Genomic DNA, 18,111 nt, shown 5'->3' on the forward strand with positions numbered 1-18,111 from the left:
TGATTGCAGTTTGCAGCGCAAGCTGCTCACTGCACAGACTACTATGTTTCCTGCTCTGGCACACAGTGTCCTTGGAATGTAACTCAGTGTAAGAGCTGTCACTAGGTGGCAGAATTAGACTGTATCAAAGTGGAGTTTTTATGCTTTGCCAAACCAGTCTCTTGATTATTACTAAACTTGACATTTTAAGACATTTTTAATTTAAAAATAATTTCTAATAAGGAAGGAGGCTTTTGTGTCTTGGAATTCAGCAGGCATTACATGGTAGGTTTTGTAGAGTTTTGGTAAATGTTTTGATTGATCTTTTGAATTTGTTTGTAATGTTAAAGGAATATTATTAAAAACCTGTTCTTCCCTCCGATTAAGTCATTCCAACTGCTGAATGTACTTAAATTATAAATGACAACATACCTGTAGATATTTAGTATTTTTTGCTTTCAAAGATAAGCACAATTGCATAATTAAGTTTAAATACAGTCATAGCAACTGCATGCACAAATTTGCTAGCTGTGTGAGCAAAATGGTTTAAATATCTACTTTACTGTTTCCTTTTAAAAATATCTAATTTACATACAGAGCTTATGTTAATTACACTTATACATCAAGCCTGTGAAACACAAAATGGTTTCCTGGTAAAATTATACTGCTATTCTAGTGTAAAAGTAGCTTCTATCACATTAATTTAAAGCCTTTTCTAAGTGGCATAGGCTAAACTGAAAAAAATCCACAATTATATTAGAATAAGAGCAGCTATGGAGGGGGTCATAAATACTGGTATATTGGTTGAAATTCACAACTTAGCTTACGCTCAAAACTTTCCTATGTAGACAGGGCCTTTGAGCCTACATCTTGCAGGTGAATCTGTGTGGAAGTAGAGCTCCACAACTGAGCAGTCATTTTGCTTTGAGCAGTTAGGCAGCTGTATTTTTGAAAGATAGGTTCCCAGAACATTATGCTTGCGACACTTACAACTTGCATACGTTTGCCAAATTTGAAAAATACTATTTGAATTAATTACAATTTTTTTTTAGAGGATATGCTAGACAGTTTGTCGTGGATGGTCTTGAACCAAGAACAGCTTACAGATTTCGATTGAAGGTCACTACCCCTGAAGGCCAAAATACTTATAGTTCTGCTGTCTCTGTATCAACTACTAGTAAGTACAGAATTTTAATTTATTATAAAATGACAAGTTATAAAAACCCACAGAAAAATTGAAATAATTTATGATGATGTTGTTAGGAATGCTCAGAAACATAAACGTGTATTTTGTAAATAGATTTTAGCATGAGCATGCACGTGTGTACATTTGGTTATGTTATTCCAGTTTGTTATGTTTATGCTTTTAAAACCACTCATTATGCATTTTGTTGTACCTATGGACTGTATGATTATTTAATAGTCTCTAAAGTGGTAGTTTAAAAAATATTTCTCTATTTCAGTTTCACTGTTATGTTTTCCTAATGCAAGTGTTAGCATTAGAAGAATAAAAATTGCTGTACTATTTAATATTTAACCCAAAATAAGGCTTACTAAAACTGAAAGAATCAGAAAGAAAAGAGTTCTTTACAGGGAGAATTTTTTATCAAGTTGGGAGGGAAGAAGGATATAAGTGCTGCTGTTTGCACTGCCAGAAAGGATACCTTTCCTAGCAGCATAGTGAAATTGGGTCACATGGAAGAGGTATGGTCTCACTGGAACTAGGGAGGTCCTTAGGAGCTGGTGAGAAGATTTTCAGAGGTGAAGGCATATTTGGAATTTTTCAGGAAAGGAACAACAGGAGGAGTGGAAAAGAGAGCATGCTACAAAGATGTGTTATCATTTTTGTTTTATGGGTTTAGCAAAAATACATGCAGATGATTGTGTTTATCACAGATGCTTTCAACACGAGACACGTCTTCCAGTTTTATAAGTGATAGAGCAGAGAGCCGTTCCTTGCGAACAGCAATATGCCCAGTAACACATTTTTCACGTTGTCTGGCATTTTCTATTTAAGCAATTTATTTGGAGTAGCTGAGTCTGGAGGCAGTGGATTGTGGCTGATTTGGCTCCAGCATGGAGGGAAACCCACCTGAGGAGCTGCTAATTTGCCCAAGGAGAGCCTCATCCACTGTACCAGAACTAGAGCAACCCTACCATATCCTGCAGACATTTCCCCCACTCTGGCATTATGTAAATACCAGTAGATGCTGTTGATGGTTGAAGTATGTTCTTAAGTATATCTGAGGTATTCACTGCCCCAGTGATATCCCTAGAGAAAGGAGAATAAACGAACCAGCTGTTTGTAGCAGATCCTTACATATGAGCCCTTTGAGTCTGGGAGTTCAGAGAATGAACTTCAAGTTTTTCAGCAAATTGGTTGGATTACATGATTTTATACTTTAGGATTATTGGTATGCAAGATATAAACAACATGCTTAAGATTCTTCATAGATTTTTTAAATCTAAAGGGCCTACTGTGATTATCTAATCTGACTTCCTGTGTAATACAGACCAAAGGATTTAACTGAATTAATTCGTAGTTCAAGTCTAATACGTGTGGTTGAACTAGGACATATTAAAAAAATCTAGATTTTTAAAGATTTTCAGTTGTGGAGAATCTACCACAGTGCTTGGTAAATTGTTTCAGTTGTTAGCTACCCTCTCTCTTAACTTTTTTAATTATTCTGAATTTGTCGAGCTTCAACTTCCAGGCATTGCAACTTGTTACACCTTTTATGTTAGATTGGTAAGCCATTGACTATAACATTTCTGTTTCCCTTGTTAGCTAATTTGTAGGCTGTGATCAAACTCTCACATCACATTGTATCAATAAGTAGAAATCTTTAAATAATGTAATCTTCATATGGTACATTTACTGCAGTTTTGTGGCATGTCTGTGGACCAATATTGTCTAATCTGAAGTCCTCTGATAAATGCAGAGGCTGGGGCAGACATTGAAAAGCCTGAGCCTGAATTGATTCAATCTTTGCAGGTTAGTTTAACTTGGTTAGGCTGAACCAGTTTGTGACCGTGAAGACATTCCTTCTGGACTGAAGAAATGCAGGGACGTGCCTGCAGTGGCTCAGAAGCCAGGGGGCTTCCTTCTAGTGGCTCTAGAAGCTAGAGCAGCCCTCCTTTCCTTTCTATAGTGCTGAGCTGAGGAGTCGGGGGCATGACCAGACTCCAGCAGGGCACTCTGATTAGGGGGGGGTTCCTGTCCCCACTCGCTGTTCCTGACCAGCGATGGAGCCAGCAGGGAGTTACACAGAGAGTTGATTGCATTTATCAGCTCATCAAAACAAAACTAAACAAAAGTCTCTCATTAGTTCAAGCTCTTAAACAGCTTTTTCCAAGAAAGGAATGGAGGGACATTACCACCTACCTGTTGATTAGCTCCAAAAAGCCGTAAGCGGACACTGTCCTGTCTACTTTTGTCCTGTCTGCTTTACACAGACACCTCTCAGCATTAGCTAGCATACCACATGCTGGTTATTGTCCGCGCTGTGGGAGAGGGGAGGGGGGAAGCCCTGCTTGAGCAGGGAGTGGTAATGGGGTGGGGGTAGGGGAAAGCCAGGCAGACACTGCTGTGCCTGCTGTCTCTGCGGAGGCTGCAGCCAGAGGGGAGGGGCCAGCCCTGCTCTGGAGCAGAGAGTCCCCCCCAGGGCTACAAAGCATCTGGGATGCTGGGGAACTCTGGTTTAAGTTAAACGAGGAAGGAGTCAGGGACAGACATTACATAAACCGGTTTGACCCAAATCAGTCAAGTCTGATTCTATATTCAACCAGGTTTATCTCCAACCAGTTTCAGCTATTTTAAAACTCGTTTATGTGCACTGAACATCTGTTCTGTTAGAGGTTTAAACCAGTTTCTGGTCACTTAACCCAGTTTACGTGTAATGTCTGTCCCTAGCCATGATTATACTTTTGGACCATTCATTCTTCCTAGTGGTATGGCAGTTTATATAGTATTTTTTTTTCTACTATGTAGCAAAGCAAATATAGTTTAAACCTGAATAATTTGTCATACAAACTGTTTGCTGTTAAAATGTACTGTTGTGTTTATAGGAAGTATTTTCATGAACTCATAGTCTCTATATGTATGCACAATAACACAAAATAGGTAATTTGCATTCAGTTGGAAAGAGGTTTAATAAATCAGAAGAGCAACTACTCTGTTCCAAAAATAGGTGTTCTACCTCTCTTATCCAGGTAAAGTACAAGAGAATCCTGCTTAAATGAGGCATGCAGTTTAATCAATTGGGCCCTAAAAAAAGAAAGACAAACAGCTGCTGCTTGTTAATTGGTGAATGTCTTCACCAATGAGCTCATCATTTATTCACTGCTCTCAATGGAGCTTTAAATTCTATAAATAAAGGTGTTATTGCCACTTTATGGCATGATTGCCTGCACATCTGCAACTGAACCACTTTTACAATACATGAAGGGTTTATTTAAAAAAGACAAATGCATGACCTTCACCTGGGCAGATTCATTTTACTCATCTAATCATTATGTTTATTGTGATTGGTCAGAATGCTCATGAAAATGCAGGCAAGCATGCTTAAATTTCCCATCTGAAAAGCTAATCTAATGTTTGTTTCTTTTTAAAAAGGAATCAATTTGGAAAATATCCTAAAACAAGATTCACATTATATTTCATTTTTTATTTCCCCTAGACCTGATGACCCTAACCCTTGACTCTTTATGTAACCAGGTAGCTTTTTCAAATAAATGGCATCTGCAGATCCACGTCACAGTTGCTATGGGAACTACATGACCTGCCACACACAAATGTGTGACCTTCACAGAGGATATTTGCAGAGGCAGTGCCAAGGAAGAATCAAGAGTTTTGAAGATTATTTTAAAAAATGTAAACTGGAGTGTAAATAAGGAAAATTGCAATAATCAGTATATGTAGGCAACGCACATAGGTCCTGCTTCTCTATCCAGTTATACTAATCATTCAAGATTTCAAGTAATTTGGCTTTGTGTATTATTATTACCACTATTATTATTATTATTATTATATTTTGTATTATTGTGTGTAAATGTTTCTTGCTAACATGTTATTTGGTGGAAATCTAAATGGAAAAGTGGAATAAGCATTCTGTGCCCTCTTCCACATCACGCATGTAAATGTAGACTGAATAACTGTGATGGTCTATACTGTTGATAAGCATTAGCTTGAGTTTTGGGGGCTTGAAATTAAGGAAACAGATATCTGTCAATGTGTTGCACCATTTTTTTTAAAAGTATTGCCCCATTTAGCTTTGTTCCATAGCAAATCATCATCAGTAATGTTCTTCCAACACTTTCTTTTCTATCTTCAACAGTTAGGCCTGGAAGATGGGGAAATATGGAGAGTTTTTTTTTGTTTTGTTTTTACAGATTTGAATATTTGAGAAATGTGGAGTACCTTATTTGTATAATACCTTTGTTCATACCAAATTCATCGATTTCCTCCCAATCCAGCAAATCTGTTGATTCTTCTCTTCCATCTCATCCAGAAATTTACTTTAGTTTGCTTCAGCCATCTCCCATATCCCATCCCTTCCTCTGAATATTTCCTAGACTTTCCCTTCTCTCTCATTTTCCTTTCCTTTCACTTTGAATTTAGCTCTCTCTATCTCTTTTGTGGCTTCTTTCTTTTCAACCTTTCAGATATTCTGTTTGGCACATCCCTAGGTTATTACCTAAGGCTCTCCTTCCTCTCTAGAGTATTGTTTTCCTGCCAAGGCAGCAATATTAGGGCATGACAGTACTGGAGGAACTCAAGGGAAAGTTCTCCTCCATGTGGATTATGTGCTAGAAAGGCAAAGTAAACTAAGTGGGGGAAGTCCTTCCTTTCTTCCAATTTTTGCCCAGCAACTACAGAACTTCTTTGGACTGCTATGCAAAATCTGATTAGTCTGTCTAGAGTGGGAGGAAATTAATAGAGAATATAGCCCGTAAATTATTTCAGGCACTCTTACCCAACCTCCCAGGAGACTGCCTGAAAAACAGGAGATTGATATAGCCAGTCAGGAACCCAAGAAAGGAGTTGGGAAACTGAGACACACATAGGCAAAGATTTTAGTAAGGGTCATTGTGGGATGATTGTGGCAGTGGGGTGAGAGGGGAGTTATAGATCTTTTCTCTACATAACTAGGGAGGTGTGAGACTCAGCATCCCCAGGACTTCTTTGGTTCTTCCTTGCTCTCAACTTAGATTTGTGGTTAGGTGTCACAATCTAGCTGTAATGGGAAGCATTTTTCGAAGCAGCATAGTGAAACTAGAAATTACATTAATTGAATCTTATCCACCAAAATGCTGTATTATGTCTTTTCTCTTTTTCTTTCTTCATTTTCTCTCCTCTTTTTCTAAAGCATGTCATGTGTTCCCCTTTCTGTGACACTTTTTCTTCCTTGTAAACTATTTTAGTAGCTACAGCAATATTGCTTTCCTGTTGTTTGTGTTTTCTCCATTATTCTCCTTATCTGTTTTCCCCTTCTTGCCCCTCCTTTTGTTCTTTCTGCTTTCCCCTGCTACTCTCACTTGTGGCCTCCATTCTTTTTTTTTCTTTTTCCTGTTGGGATGGCAGAGTTTTTAGCTTTACTGGATGACTTTTTTGTGACTTTTCAGGCCTTGATTAGCTTCCTTGAAAAGTACTAGCTTTGGGATACCTTGCAAATATGGACTTCAGATGGCAGAAAGAATGCAAAATTCAGATTTAAAGTACTGTGCTATTTTTTATTTTAATTAAAGCAGGTTCAAGTGCTTAGGCAAATAAATAAAGGAGAAACTGATAACTGTGAAGTGTCTGTACCCTTTCAGGAGAGATTTGTTATGTTATAAGCTCTGTAGGCATGTTGGAACAGATGACAGCTGTATTATTTTCAAACTAAACCTCCATATTGTCTTTCTTTAAACACTTCCAGTTCCTTAATTTTGCTTTAAATGGCAGCGCTACAATTTAACATATCATTTCCAAAAATGTAATTGGTCTCAGCTATTGAATGTACAAGTTGTATAAGATGTGCTGTATGAAGCCTTTTAAACTGAAATGTTTCTAATCATAACAGTTTGTTATATAATATGGTTTGTCTAACATGGCATGCTAACATCAGGTGACAGAACAATAATCAGATTAAAATCTTCCGCTTTCTGAAGTTTAGTGTTTGATTGCATGTAGCCTTTCCACAACACAGGCCTTTTATATGCCCCTTTTCATTGTTACCCATATTTCTTCAGAGTGGAACCAATTATAGCTCGATTTAGTTAATTTGCGTGAGAGAGACCTGTGACACTTTGTGTTGGACCTAGGTTCTCAGATTCATTTGCTATGGTCTCTGTAAATAGGTGTGATACCACTCTGCATTCAGAAGGTTATTTTTTCATTAATTAATGCCCGTCTCCATTATTAAAACTAACACTGAGATGGGCTAGGGATAAGAAATACGTTCTTTTTCATTCACCACAGGATATGATCTATTTTAGTAGTGGCCCAGAAAAATTGGGAATTTCATGTATGAACATAAAAATCAGTGAGTTGGGCTCATTAGGACTCATTTTACAACTGTTTTTTGTTATGATAGCGGAGGTCTGGAACAGATGTTGATCCAGTTCTGAAGAGTGTTTGTTTGTCTCTCATTTTTATTTGTGACAAATGGGCTCTAGGAGGATATGTTAATGAGGTGAGTAGGCTGATAATGGTCCAAACGCTAATCAGACACAGCAGTTTTGCCCTTGAAGGCAGAATGGAGAGAGAACTGGGGAGCCAGAACATTCTTCACCTATGACATTGGATTCAGTTGAGCCTTCTGTTACTCTGGTTGTGTCTTTTCTTTTTCATATAAGTCTCCCATCTCACAAAAATAAAGGAACAATACTGGGCACTGCAGTAATTGTGAGACTGGACTGTCTTGACTAAGCAGCAAGTCTCTAATAAGATAGTTTGTCCGACATGGCTTCACCTCTAATATAGACTTATATAAAGTGACTAAACTCTAAAATAGAAACTTTTTTAAAGGAATGGTAATACAAATGTAAAAGGAATGGTAATACAAAAGGCTTGTTGGTTGTAGCCATGTTGGTCTAAGGACGTAGGTAAGGTTCTTTGGATAGATAATGATATCTTTTATTAGACCAACTAAATAGTTTGAAAAAATTACAACCTGCCTGACATCTGACACACCAGGTAACCTGCCTCAGGCTAACCACTTGCATTCTTTCACATTTCCCTCTTTCCCCCCAGCCGTACCCATTGACTTCTAACCTTTCACTCATTTGCGTTTTCCACAGACTTCTTGTTTATTTTAGCATCTTTTCTACTTTGGAGAACATATAATAGTAGAGAATCTAAATGTCTGAAGAAGTGTGTTTGTGCCTCAAAGCCTGAAAAATAACTTTTCTCCATCTATTTAGTTGGTCTAATAAATATTAATAATGAACACCCTATATTATATTGTGTGAAGGATGCTGAAAAATCATCTTTGAAATAAAACAGCTGTGAAACTGTGAGTTAGTCTGTTCTTTAGTGTAATAAATGGAAAATATCAAAATGCCATACTGAAAAATGTGAAAGCTAGTCATTTACCTGCAGCATTTTAATACTTGGCAACACCAGTAGAACGAGTCTGTGTCTAAATAGTACTGCAAGTACTTCCATGCTTTGTGTTTTTCAGGAGAGCCAATGAGCGGAGAGCAACTCCATCGAGCTGTCAGTATGAATGATGTAGATGCAGTTCTCAACATTCTTCAGCGAGGGTGAGAACATATTCAGGTTAAAAACATATTCATGTTAAAAAATATGCAGAAAGTGTAATTTAGTGCTATATAGATTTGCATGATGCTATTGCACTTTGTTTCAAAAAGCAAGTTTTGTTGTCTTAAAAATTACAGTGTAAATTTTATGATAATAAAAAGTAACAAATTAACCTTTTTGTATCATTATACAGATCAGTAGAGCACCCTCAGATGGAATATGCTATTCATATCTAGCCATTTTATTTCAAGGATATTGTATAAAATAGCACTTGAAGAAGATAGACAAGTTGCTTATCTGCATGAGTTCTGTTGTCCATTTGATATATCTGTCTATTGATCGATCGATTGATTGATCAATAGATATAATGTATATATTCCATGTCCCATACCCCTTCCCTAGAATTCTATTTTAAATTGTCCTTCATTGTCTATTCTCCCTCACAAAGAAAGCATAGAGGGATCTTGCTTGTGGAACTGAATCCTGGAATGTTTTATATGTGGCAGGCAAAGATTGTCTCTCTCTTTCTTTTTTCTTAATATCTCAAGCATTCAGAACCTCATTTCTGATATGCACAAGATTAATATTAGGCTTAGGATGTGGAGGTTTTTCTCTGTAGTTCATTGTAAGTTGAATTAGTTGATCAAGGTAGGGCCTTCCGTTTTAACCACACACTTGTATGTGGATAGAAGCTTAAGACACAGGACTGGAGCTTCTATTGCAGGAAGCCTGTTTACAAATTTTTCAAGCTCTATTTTAAAACTAGTTAGGTTTTTTAGACCCATTTATCTTAGAAACCCTTCTTTTCCAGATCTCCACCCCTCTGATGGTTAAAAATCTTCTCGTTTCTGGCTGAAATTTATTCTTGGCCACTCCGTTTTTGTGCCAGTATTGCCCTTAGCATAATTCATTGTTTGTCCACTGGTGTATTTAAAGAGTAGTCATCCCTTCTACATTAGGTTTTTCCTTTTAACTTCCCTGATTGTCCTAGGGGCTTTTCTCTGAATTTGCACCATTTTTAATTCAGTGATGAAAATTTTATATAACATTCCAGAAAAAATCTTACTAATGCCTATATTAATTCTTACTTCCGTATATCCACTGGAAATACTTTGCCTGGTACATCCTAGGTCATACTTTGTTTCTTATGTAGATGGCTCATAGCCATCATGAGATCAGCTAGTACATACAGGTCTTTCTTTTTCAAAGCAATAAGCCGCCCTGCTTGCAGCACAAATTCTTATAATTAATCCCTAAGTGTATGGCCTTGCACCTTTGTGCAGATTAATTTAATCTAATTTTTATTCTCATTTTCAACATAAACCAATCTTTTCTGTAGAATATTTTGATACTTTAGATAGGATGCCTCCCAACTTCATGTCAGAAACTTTTTCTTCTCTGAAGTCAGCTGTGAACATATTAAATAAAGTTGGTCCCAACAACTCTTATATTCTCTTTTTCCAGCTGATAGTTCCCTATTCAGCATAACCAATTGGTTTAGCCCCTTTAGTTAATTTCATAGCCATTTTACAATTCTTACACTAATCTTCATCTTCTCCATTCTCACTTTGCGTTTTCTAAACTAATAATTTCTCATGTGGCAGTTTTTTTTTCAGTATTTTTATTGAATTCCCTGAAACTTAGATCTACCCAGGGTTGGGTTTTTCTGTCTAAAAAATAAATGATCAAAGATATATATTAGGCTGGTCTGTTACAGTCTGCTTCTGGTAAATCCATATTGCACTTTGTTTCATTTTCCATATGTCTCCATGGCTTTTTTGAACAAATTTTGAAGGAAAGAATGAAAACCTTGCATACTACTGTGGCCAGATTAACAGGTGTGTAGTTTCCTAAATCACTTTCCCCCCCATTCTTGCATATAGCTACTGTGCTTTCTATTTTTCAGTCACATAATGCCTTCCCCATTTCATAGACTAATTAAGCATCCTTTCTGCTGAACTTCTGATGTAGTGTGCCAGTTCCCTCAGTATTCTGGGATGGTTCCCCAACTTGAGCTCTTTGGGTTTTTTTTAATTCCATCCCAGATGTGTAGTTTTCTATCTCCCCATGCTCATTCCCAGTAGAACTCCTTCCTTTGCCTCAGCTGCATCATCTTTCTTGAGAACCAAGTAAAGTCTGCGTTTCATTCTTAAAACATGCCTGAATTATTTCTACAGGTTTTCCTTGCTTTATGCTGTACGTGTGTTCCTGGAAAACAGCTCATAACTTGAACTTGCATAAAGGAAACCCACTTTGCAACGTAACAAATAGGGACATGTTCCAAGGCCTCAACTGTACTGACCCCCCAGACCCACTTTTACAAGACAGTTTTGGTACTCACCAACAGCAGACAGTACACACAAGTGCAGGGCACTATCATAATGGGGATGGCAACTACAGAAACAAGTGTCTCAGACAACGAGTGAGGAGCATAGATCCACACAGGAGACTATAATTTGCTGTGCATCACTCCCATAATGCACAGTACAAAGCAGCTGACTGCGGGCTTCCCCCACACTGATCACATAAGAATTAATTTACCTCACATATAACAAATTTTTGGTATAAAAACGGTCATTTGCATAAGAGCAAATTTGAACATACAGAACCCACATAAAGCAAGCAAAACTTGTAATCTGTCTAATTTTTGCTGTGTAGTTACCTCTTGATTTTTTTGTTTTTTCTGTTTCATACATGACTAAACAATCTTTTGCTATTTCTTTTAATTTCGCTTGCAGGCTATAACTTCATAATTTTGGTAGTTTTCTGTCTCTTCTAACCTCCAAACTGCAGTAGTTTCCTTTGCTGATCAGTCTTTTTCCTTTGCTTATAGGCTTTCTGCTTATTCCAAATACATAAAAACGCCCCCCCAGCATTTGGCTTTATGAAGCCAGGTCTGAAGCATATCCCTACAAGATTTCTCCCTGTTTGTGTGCAAATGCCTAATTGTTTTTTTCCTCTGTACTTTTTATTTACATAAGTCTCCAGCTCTTCCATATTTAAGCCTCTCGGCTTGCCTTTTGAAATAACCTCCTTTTGCTACTAGCTTGATTTTGTTTATCCTTGAATTTAATTCAAACTTAAATAACTCACAGTCACTGGATACAAGCAAGGTTTTCTATGGTAAACTCTTCAATAATATTCTCTGCTTACCAAAATGAAGTTGCTAAAACTAATGTAACTTTTGTTGGCTTAATTACTGTTTGGTGAAGAAAACAGTTGGCTGTCACTTTCAGGAATAAACGGGTCCTTCTGTTACTAATTAGACTTTGTTCTGTCATGAAGCAATTAGCCATATATGTCTCTAACTGTAGTAGAGATCTCTGTCCATAACCAAGTCTGAACTTGCAGAACGCCTCTAAAATTAGTGAGTGTATTCTTCCCAAAAGTGACATTGAACCAGATTTGCTTGTTTTAGCTATGCTATTATTTCTTTACTATCTATGCATCATTAACACTAATTGCCAATTTCTCCTCCCCCTGCTCCCCAACACCCTCCCCTCTCAAAAAAAGTTTTGGGGGTATTTTTAGTTTTGCAGCCCATAGGGCTAGTATGATTAAGGTGCAAAAGTTCCTGTAGCCAATAGCACATGATGGACTAATGTGGTTTATGTTATATATGTCTGTCTTTGATCTCCTAGCCCAAATGATCCATGTACAGCTTGGCAAACTGTGGGTGGCCTGTGCCATGGATCTGGAGTGGGGGTCAAATTCACACTTTTGAAACTGTAGCGGGATACTTAACTGTGCTATCACCATACCACTTTGCCATCCCATCACTTTACCCTTATTTCTATCTTTCCTAAACAAGCTTATTTTGTTTAATATTTATAGTCCAGTCATGATTCTTGTTCTGCCATGGTTCTGATATCTCTATAATAGCAAGTTTCATATGCTGCACCAGTAGTTCTAGTTGCTCTGTTCTATGGCTCAGACTCCTAGTGTTGGTGTTCAAACATTTTGGGTTGATTCTTGTTGACCGTGACCAGTTTTGAGACCTAGGCTAGTCCCTTCATTAACTGTATTGCTTACCTGCTACTGCTCCCATTAGCATTAGTACTTTGAATTAATGTCCATATACATAGTCTCTTTGTCCTTTTATATCCTTGTTTATCTGCCTTTTCTCTTGTGTATTAAAACCAGGCACAGGGATTTTACTACTTTCTCTCAAATCTCCCCCCCACACACCTTTTTATTAGTCTGAAGCTATTTTTACTTTTTTAATCAATTGTGTTGATCCTTCTTAGTATGGAATCCCCAGGTGCATAGACCTGCCTCTTCCTAGTGCTGAAGGGAACGTGAGAATCACACCACCTTGTTCTTCCTTCTGCTTGCAGATCATTTTGTTTTCTGTTCTCTTACAATCCCTTGCATATCTTAATTTCTCTTTGGGTCCTTATCTCTGGCTGTGTCCATTCTTCCAGAGGTCACTCTTGTATAAATAATGGTGCATCTCCAGGTCCATCTCCAGCTACATCATTACTTCTCTTCTTTTATGAGTTGATGTCTGTGTGTCTGCAACCACGTCTTATAGGTCAGAGAGTTCACCTGTTTAAAGCAAAGTACTAACATTAGGCCTTTCATCATTGTTCAGAAAAAAAAATCCACATTTGCCATTTCAGATTTCATAGAGCCCATTCTGTTTCATTCTATTTTATTTAGGCGCCCATTAGCTCAGTCTCACCCTGGTGATGCCCCTTCCATTGTATGACTAACTCCCACATCTCAAAACAGACTTAATGCATGTGTATTTATGTGCGCCTAAACTTGATACACCTTTCCTTAGAGGTGTATTAAGGAGAAGTAGGCGTGCATCTACACATGGACATGCTAATGCTCTTTAAGGCGCATTAAATTTAGGTATGAATAGCTAAGTTGTATTAGCATATGTGCAGATGCACTAATGCACATTATCTTGGTGTGTATCAATTGGCGCACATGCATGTGGATGCACGTTAATGTGCATTTACACATTCTCTACTGCAACTTAGCTATTCGTGCCTAAATTTGATACTTGCTTTATGCAGATATCCAGTGTAGGTACACATAGCGTTAAATCGGCATTTTTAAGGCATGTTATGGGTGCAGGCATGTGGACACATGACCTTAATATGCCTTTAAAAATGGCAATTTTAGGCTAAACCTGCTTAAAAGAGGCATGTGTAGACTTGCCCATTGGGTGCATCTACACAAAATGTTTAAATAGGAGTTGCCTAATTAGCTCTGCAGTAAACATCATGGTGTCTATACATGCAGCCCTATTAAGCCGCAAGAAACTAATAAACTCTGGAGCAGGTTTGTACTTGTACATACAAGTACTATCCTGAGGTGGAGTTTTTTCATGTGCAGCAGTGCACATGTAGATGCTGACTCGGCTGGCCTGAGCATGAGGGTTGTTCAGTGCAGGGGCTGCCTGCTGGTTAGTCTCACACTGAAGCACTCTCATGCTCTAGCCAGCCCCTCTTCAGCACATTGGGCCAGATCAGAGCAACCCTGGGCTGGCAGACTGACCCCCTGGGTCCTCAGCCAGCTGGGGCTGCTCACCCCAGCTCAATGTGCTATGGTCCTGGGTGCACATGTAAACATGGCTGATGCCAGACAGTATCAATATTGCAGGAATACCCAGAAAGAGAGCCGCACCGATACATTGGTCCCATACCAGGTCGGCACCAATATAAGGAAAATTGATTGCATTAGCAATTGGCTTTTTTTAGGCTGATGTGGGATAATGCCACTGATAAAGGCCCTTTGCATGCATGCAGCTACAGTGCAGCATGCAGGCAGCCAAGAGCGCAATCCAGCAGTGTGGAGAGCAGCTGTTCTGGCTGGTAAGTCTGTTGTGAGGGAAGTGGCATGGGTGGGGCAGTTCAAGGCCCCCACAGTAAGGGAGGGAGTGGAGTTAGGCGCTGCACAGCCAGGGCGGGGCATGGGATGGAGTCGCAAATGGCTCATCCAGGAGGTGGGGGAGGGTGGCGGCTTCCACCTCTGCACGCACCTTGGGAGGGCATGGGGGGTGCCCCGGATCTGTATGCAGGGCATTGGGTCCAGGGCATCACCTGGGTCTTCCCAGTGGGAGGTTGTGCCAGGCTATGCTTGAGGTGGGTGGTGAAAGTGCTGGGACCAGGAGCTATGGGAGGGGGTTATGGCAAATTTTGGGGTGGCTGTAGATCCCCTTGTAGCCCCCCTCCCAGTGCTACTGCTGCCTGTCCCAAGCGCAGCCCCGGCCCAACCACCTGCTTGGAAGAGCCCAGTGCCGCCCTGGTCCCAGCCTGCAGCGGCAGCCCACCCTCATCCCACACGCAGATTCAGGGGCACGTGCCCCCCCCATGCCCTCCCGGGGTGTGTGCAGTAGCAGGAGCCTCTGCCTCCCATCCCACACACCCTGGACAAGCTGCTCGCAGCTCCATCCCCCGCTCCGCTCAGGCTGTGCAGTGCCTGCCTCAGCCCCACTTCCTCCCGCATCTTCCCTTCCCCCCACAGCAGACTTACCAGTTGGATGCCACTCTCTACGTTGCCCAGCTGCATATTGGAATCGGATCAGTATCAGCCGATATGGCTTGTTAAAAATTGGCCATCGGTATCAGCCCAAAAATTGTCTCTAGGGTTCCAGGTTGTTTGTGGATCTTTTGTCCGAATGCACTTCCTTTAAAATGATTTATTAAAATGTTATATTTTATTTGACTTATTCTGTATTTACATCTTCAACTATATTGTGATGAAGTATTTTACTACAGAATATTATTTACCTTGGCGGCCCTTATATAAGTAACTTGAATTTCTCTGAAAACTGGAATTAAAAAAAAGAAATTGTCAAAACATTTCTATGGAAAAAAACCCAAAAAATAAACAGTCAGACCAGAAATCAGCAAGCTTGAGTATTCAGTTTTAGATACAATTATCAAGGGCATTGGCAAATTTAATAGATGACTATACTTCTTTAAACAATAGTACTCTAAATAAATATGCTTTGGAAAGATGTGTAATTTTTTGTGAAAATATTTGAAATATGCTGGTTAGTAACTTTTTTCCTTTCTTTCTATTAGACATGTAAAGGTAGATGTTCCTGATAAGCTAGGCTTTACTGCTCTGATGGTGGCTTCACAGAAAGGATATGATAGGTATTACTGCCTTTCTTGTATCTTTTTGTTGCGTGTAATTTGCTTTTTACATTTCTGTGCTATAATTGGATCAAAATAATAAATCAGGGTTGATTTATAAAAGATATATGTTATGCAGATTATCACTACTTCCTTTTTTCTCTTAAGCTAAAAGGCTAATTTGATAATTCAAAGAATAATTCCATTCTCTATGGAATTTGTCTCTATGCAAATTAAACAAGAAAACCCTCTCCTTAAGTCTTAAATAAGTAATCAGCTTCTATACAAACTAGTTTTCAATGTTTTTTTCCCCTGGTGTTTTTCATTTTAGTGAAAAGTGTTGGTTTACTGCAAGTTACTCATGATGGAAACCTATTTCTATACAGGCTTGTGGAAATATTGGTAGAGAAGGGAACAGATGTTAATCAGAAGAATGGAAGTGGAAAAGACAGGTACACCATGAATATATATTTTTATAAGAGAAATTTTGAGGAATGGAGTGGTGAGTTAGTGCCTCATTAATTTTTTTCATGTCTAGCGAAATTCAAGCGTAGTGAATATGAGTTTTGTTGCCTACTGCTTAGCCTGGCAGCCTTTGTTCAGGAAGAACATGAGCGTGGATTAGCAAGAGAGCAGTGTCAGTCAGAATTGAGGTGCATTTGCACAGATCTAGAGGAAGATTAGATTTTGTTTACTCTGCGTTTGATGCTAGTGTGTGGTGTTGATTTTTCAATTTACTAATCTCCAGATTCACTCTCAGACTTGTAAGGAAAGACAAGAGAGACCAACCAAACTTAAAAGTAAATCGTACCTTCTTTGAACAGACTGTAGTAGAACAAGGGAAGTGGCTGATAGGCTTTTAAGATACTTGGTAATTGTTAGTCACCTTAAACTGTGATGTATTACAGCCCCTGTGCATAATTTGTATAAGATGAGGACTATGCGTGAATGCGACACAAATTTGGATGTGCATGCTCCAAGAATATACCTGCATTTGTGTTTTCACCTAGGGGCTGAAAATTGCGTCCTAAATGTGTCCATTCAGTTCTATAGATCATACATCATTTTTTCATATGACATTAAGCATGCTAATTATGATTTTTATTTTCACTCTGAGTGAATCCTATTTTTTCTTCCTATGCCTTTCATTCTTCTATTTAAATTAACCTAGTCTGTAGCCAACTCCTATTTTCTATTTGGATAAATTTAATAAATCACTTGCACTATTTAAAAAAGATGACGACTCAGGTAGAGGCAAGTAGCTCAAAATTATATTACGCTAAATCATGCATTCCCATAGAATTTAAGAAGTTGCCGGCAAATTTGGTACTATATAGCTCTCATAGCAACCCTCCAGGTATGTCCTTCTCTATAAAGGCAATAAAATTGGTTATATAACATTTTAGGCCATGAGATTGATCTCATGTCATATGTGTGTAGGACAATCTAGAGACTTTCCAGCTGCAGCCAGATGAGTGAGCACATACCTGTTGCGGCACACCGAAGCAGTTTGAGACACTGCAAGAGGCACACTGGGAATGAAAAAATTTCCTCCATGCTGTATATTTGTAGCACAGACTCTTAAGTTTGAGACCAGGAAATCCGGTATCAAAAAATAACCCACTGGGGAAAAAGAAGCAACCAGAAGCTGGGTCCCCCATAGAGATACTCTAGCACATGGCCAGAGTGTCTCCATTCTGCCACATGCCTCTGCTGTGGAGCAAATAGAAGCAGGGCAAGGCTGTACCACCAGTAGCTTGGACCCAGGCTCTGTCCCAGTTAAGTAGGGATGTGAGGGTGGGGGGACTGGAAGCGGGGGGACTGTGTAGGAGGAGTGGGTCCCCTGCGTGCTCCTCTGCATGGTGCACAGCCCCACCCCCCACAGCAGCAGCAGCCATCGGGGTGCTCATGGCCACTTCTGGTAGATACCCCCAGCCACATGGCGCTGCCTGAGATGGGGCTGCATATGGTGTAGGGTGTTGACTTGGCCCACTGGTGCATACTTTCAGGTGGGACCAGGCTGGTCTGGCTGTCATGTGGTGTTCCTGGCACTGTATACATAGGAGCTGGGCACCCTTGGGTTGGCTCGGGTCCTGCCTCCATGTACTTCATGTGCCATCAGGCCAGGCTGGCTCCATGTAGGTAGGACAGGGCCAGGCCTGATAGCGCATGGCTTCTGTGTGTGGTGCCAGGAGACCCACATGACAGCAAGAGCAGCTTGATTCTGTTTGAGAACACGTGCCAGTGGGCTAGGCTGGTGCCATGTGTAGTCTCCAGTCTCAGGTGGTG

General features: G+C 39.4%; 1 protein-coding gene across 1 annotated transcript in view; it reads left to right on the top strand.

The window, feature by feature from the left end:
• Positions 1 to 18,111, top strand: part of FANK1 (fibronectin type III and ankyrin repeat domains 1) — a 62,098-nt gene that overhangs the window by 21,701 nt on the left and 22,286 nt on the right. The window contains exons 3-6 of the mRNA XM_019502178.1: positions 1,032 to 1,156; positions 8,646 to 8,727; positions 15,769 to 15,843; positions 16,209 to 16,274. Coding sequence (XP_019357723.1) covers positions 1,032 to 1,156; positions 8,646 to 8,727; positions 15,769 to 15,843; positions 16,209 to 16,274 — 348 coding nt within the window. The remainder of the gene's footprint in view (positions 1 to 1,031; positions 1,157 to 8,645; positions 8,728 to 15,768; positions 15,844 to 16,208; positions 16,275 to 18,111) is intronic.

Source organism: Gavialis gangeticus, unplaced genomic scaffold (genome assembly GCF_001723915.1).
Source record: "Gavialis gangeticus isolate Ggan-Ray unplaced genomic scaffold, GavGan_comp1, whole genome shotgun sequence".
NCBI lineage: Eukaryota > Metazoa > Chordata > Crocodylia > Gavialidae > Gavialis > Gavialis gangeticus.